A 2,500-nucleotide genomic window follows, 5' to 3' on the forward strand; every position below is an offset into this window, starting at 1 on the left:
GGCTGTCTTGTTAATTAAACTGTCCAGAGGCTATGTCTTTTAAATGAGACTCGATGAAGGAGATAAGATCGAGCGGCTCTCGGCGCACCTTCCTCCATCTCTTCTTGAGTTATGTCTGCCACGATATCATCCACAGTGTCTGGAACGGTGTTGCACTGCTCTCCCTGTGGGTAAGAGGAACACAGAAGAACATTACAGCACACGAGAGCGTCCGCCGTTGGCTGTCCGATCGCTATCTGGCTGAGAGCGGTAAACAAAAGCAGATCCGTGCGGGAATGTGAGTGCGAGCTGGCACAAGGCTAAAGGTTTCTGCATTCCGGCTCTTCCCAAAGCTCCAGGATGAGCCTCACTCCAGTTGTGAGGCAGAAACAAAACATCTGTAACTTGAGAGATAACAGTAAGTGCTGTAATGCCTCTGCTGGGCCAGGGAGGGAGGCCTACTGGGCTTTGCAGGATATCTGACCAAAAAAAAAACCCAAAAAACGCTGGAAACAGAAAAATAACCACAACCAAAAGAGGCCTAACTGAATCTTTTATACCGTTTGATTCATGAGTCACCCGCGCATGATTTAAGATGTTTTTGTTATGCTCTGCGGTTTAGCTTTCTCGAACAAACGAAGTGTGCGTGACTCAGCAGTTCCTGTGGAGTCCATCTCCCTGCAACACAGTACAGCTGCTCACGCGAACTTTCACAACAAATCAATCAATAGCTGCTTAAACGAGGGGATTGGATGGGAATCGATGGGAAACAGGGCAGAGGCATAAAACAGAGAACGTAAGGGAAGGATTCATTTAGCGTTACTTACGCCTCAGCAGAAGCTTTTTCATGTTCTAAGTAAAATAAGACAATGCGTTCTCTCTCTCGAGAGAGAGAACTACGCTGGTGACATGACTTAGTAAGGCGTGGGAATGACATCATGCCTTACTAAGTTGTGGCCACGCAATATTTTTATTTATGCAGAATGCCTATGTGGCTCCATTATAATTTTTTTTTTCAACACCTTGGGGGAAAAATCACATAAAATGTGGTTAAGTAAAGAGAAACTGCACTAAAATTTGCGTAAAAATTCCCAAAGTTTCCCGTTTCTTTTCTTGACAATAAACGAATTATTATCTTCTCCTTAATCACTGTTTAGACTAGAAATTCCACGCATGCCAGGTGGTCTCTGACTTATGCACAACACTGTAAATATCACTATTTGTTCATTAATGGTTCTCAAACTAGATCTTAAATGGAAAATTGAAATAACATGAAGCAAATAAAGGTGTACACAGAAAGTCAGAGAAACTGGCTCAGTCATGCATAAATATGGTACCACGCTCCCTCCATGCACTCCCACTCTAACAGTCGCATTTCAGATTACCTGCAAAAGAAAATATCAGAATATAATAAACTATATCTTGGTTTATTATTCTGTCATTATTAAAACAATGTTTGGATTTTTTTCTATCACTAGGATCGTTTGTAGGTTAATTTGTGTGAGATATAAGATCCAGATGTTCAACAACTAGAGATATGTGTGATTAGTTAGAGAAATATTCCTGAATTTAAGGCTTACACTGTACTGTCAATAGTATTTGTGAAGTAGCACTAGACTACAGGACATGCTTAAGGGCCCAAGAGTGGTGTACACACCTTTCTGGCAATCCTCTCCACCACCACTCGGGCCAGGGGCGTGATGGGACCGCCCAGGGGGTCGTAGAAAGGACTCTGGGGGTGGTCTAGACTGGTGAGGGGCCGGATCCGCTCTTGGGGGTTACTGGGTTTGTTGGGGGACTGACAGAGAGAGAGAGAGAGGGAGAAAGAGAGGGAGAGAGAGAGAATCACTGTTAGAAGCCATCTGTCTGGGGCTCCCACCTTTCATCTCCATCTGCATCGCTCATTCTCTCTGTAATATTCCCTCTCTGAGTGATTTATAGCTCTGTTTTCTGTCGGGCCGCTCTGAGAGGCACCTGCCCGCTCGCCTCGTTCCGCACTAGCGACTTCACAGAGACGCAAAAATCAAACACCAACTGTTCCTCTTCGCTCAAGTTTTCAAACGACAAGTTCTGTCAACTTTTAAAATTGAGTCTCTGCTGCTCCGATGGATCCAAGCACTAAAGAAATCCAGCACTTCTGCCTGTTGACCAGCTGGGGGCAGTGTGAAGGATTTCTGACTGAAAGCCAGCTCAGGAGTACATGTGTACAGTGTTGGGAATACCGCACGGACTCCCTCTCACTCACTCATTCCCTTATTCACTCACGCGCTTACTCACTCATTCACCCTTTTCCTCATTCGCCCACACAGACCCTCATTCATTCATTCACTCACTCACACACACATTCACACGCTCACCTGTTTCTCTGCTCAGTCATTCCATCCCCCACTTCTTCACTCACTCACTCACACCCTTCTTCACTTGATCATTCCCTCAATCACTCTCTTCTCTGCTCAGTCATTCCATCCCTCACTTCTTCACTCACTCACTCACACCCTTCTTCACTTGATCATTCCCTCAC

The 2,500-nt window shown here is 45.0% G+C and overlaps 1 protein-coding gene across 1 annotated transcript in view; it reads right to left on the reverse strand.

The window, feature by feature from the left end:
* The window catches only part of spon1b (spondin 1b), a 145,970-nt gene that overhangs the window by 25,895 nt on the left and 117,575 nt on the right, over nt 1-2,500 (reverse strand). The window contains exons 9-10 of the mRNA XM_017685553.2: nt 1,637-1,777; nt 89-164 (exon numbers count right to left, since the gene is read on the reverse strand). Of these exons, the coding sequence (XP_017541042.1) occupies nt 89-164; nt 1,637-1,777 (217 nt within the window). The remainder of the gene's footprint in view (nt 1-88; nt 165-1,636; nt 1,778-2,500) is intronic.

This window comes from Pygocentrus nattereri, chromosome 8 (assembly GCF_015220715.1).
Source record: "Pygocentrus nattereri isolate fPygNat1 chromosome 8, fPygNat1.pri, whole genome shotgun sequence".
Lineage (NCBI taxonomy): Eukaryota > Metazoa > Chordata > Actinopteri > Characiformes > Serrasalmidae > Pygocentrus > Pygocentrus nattereri.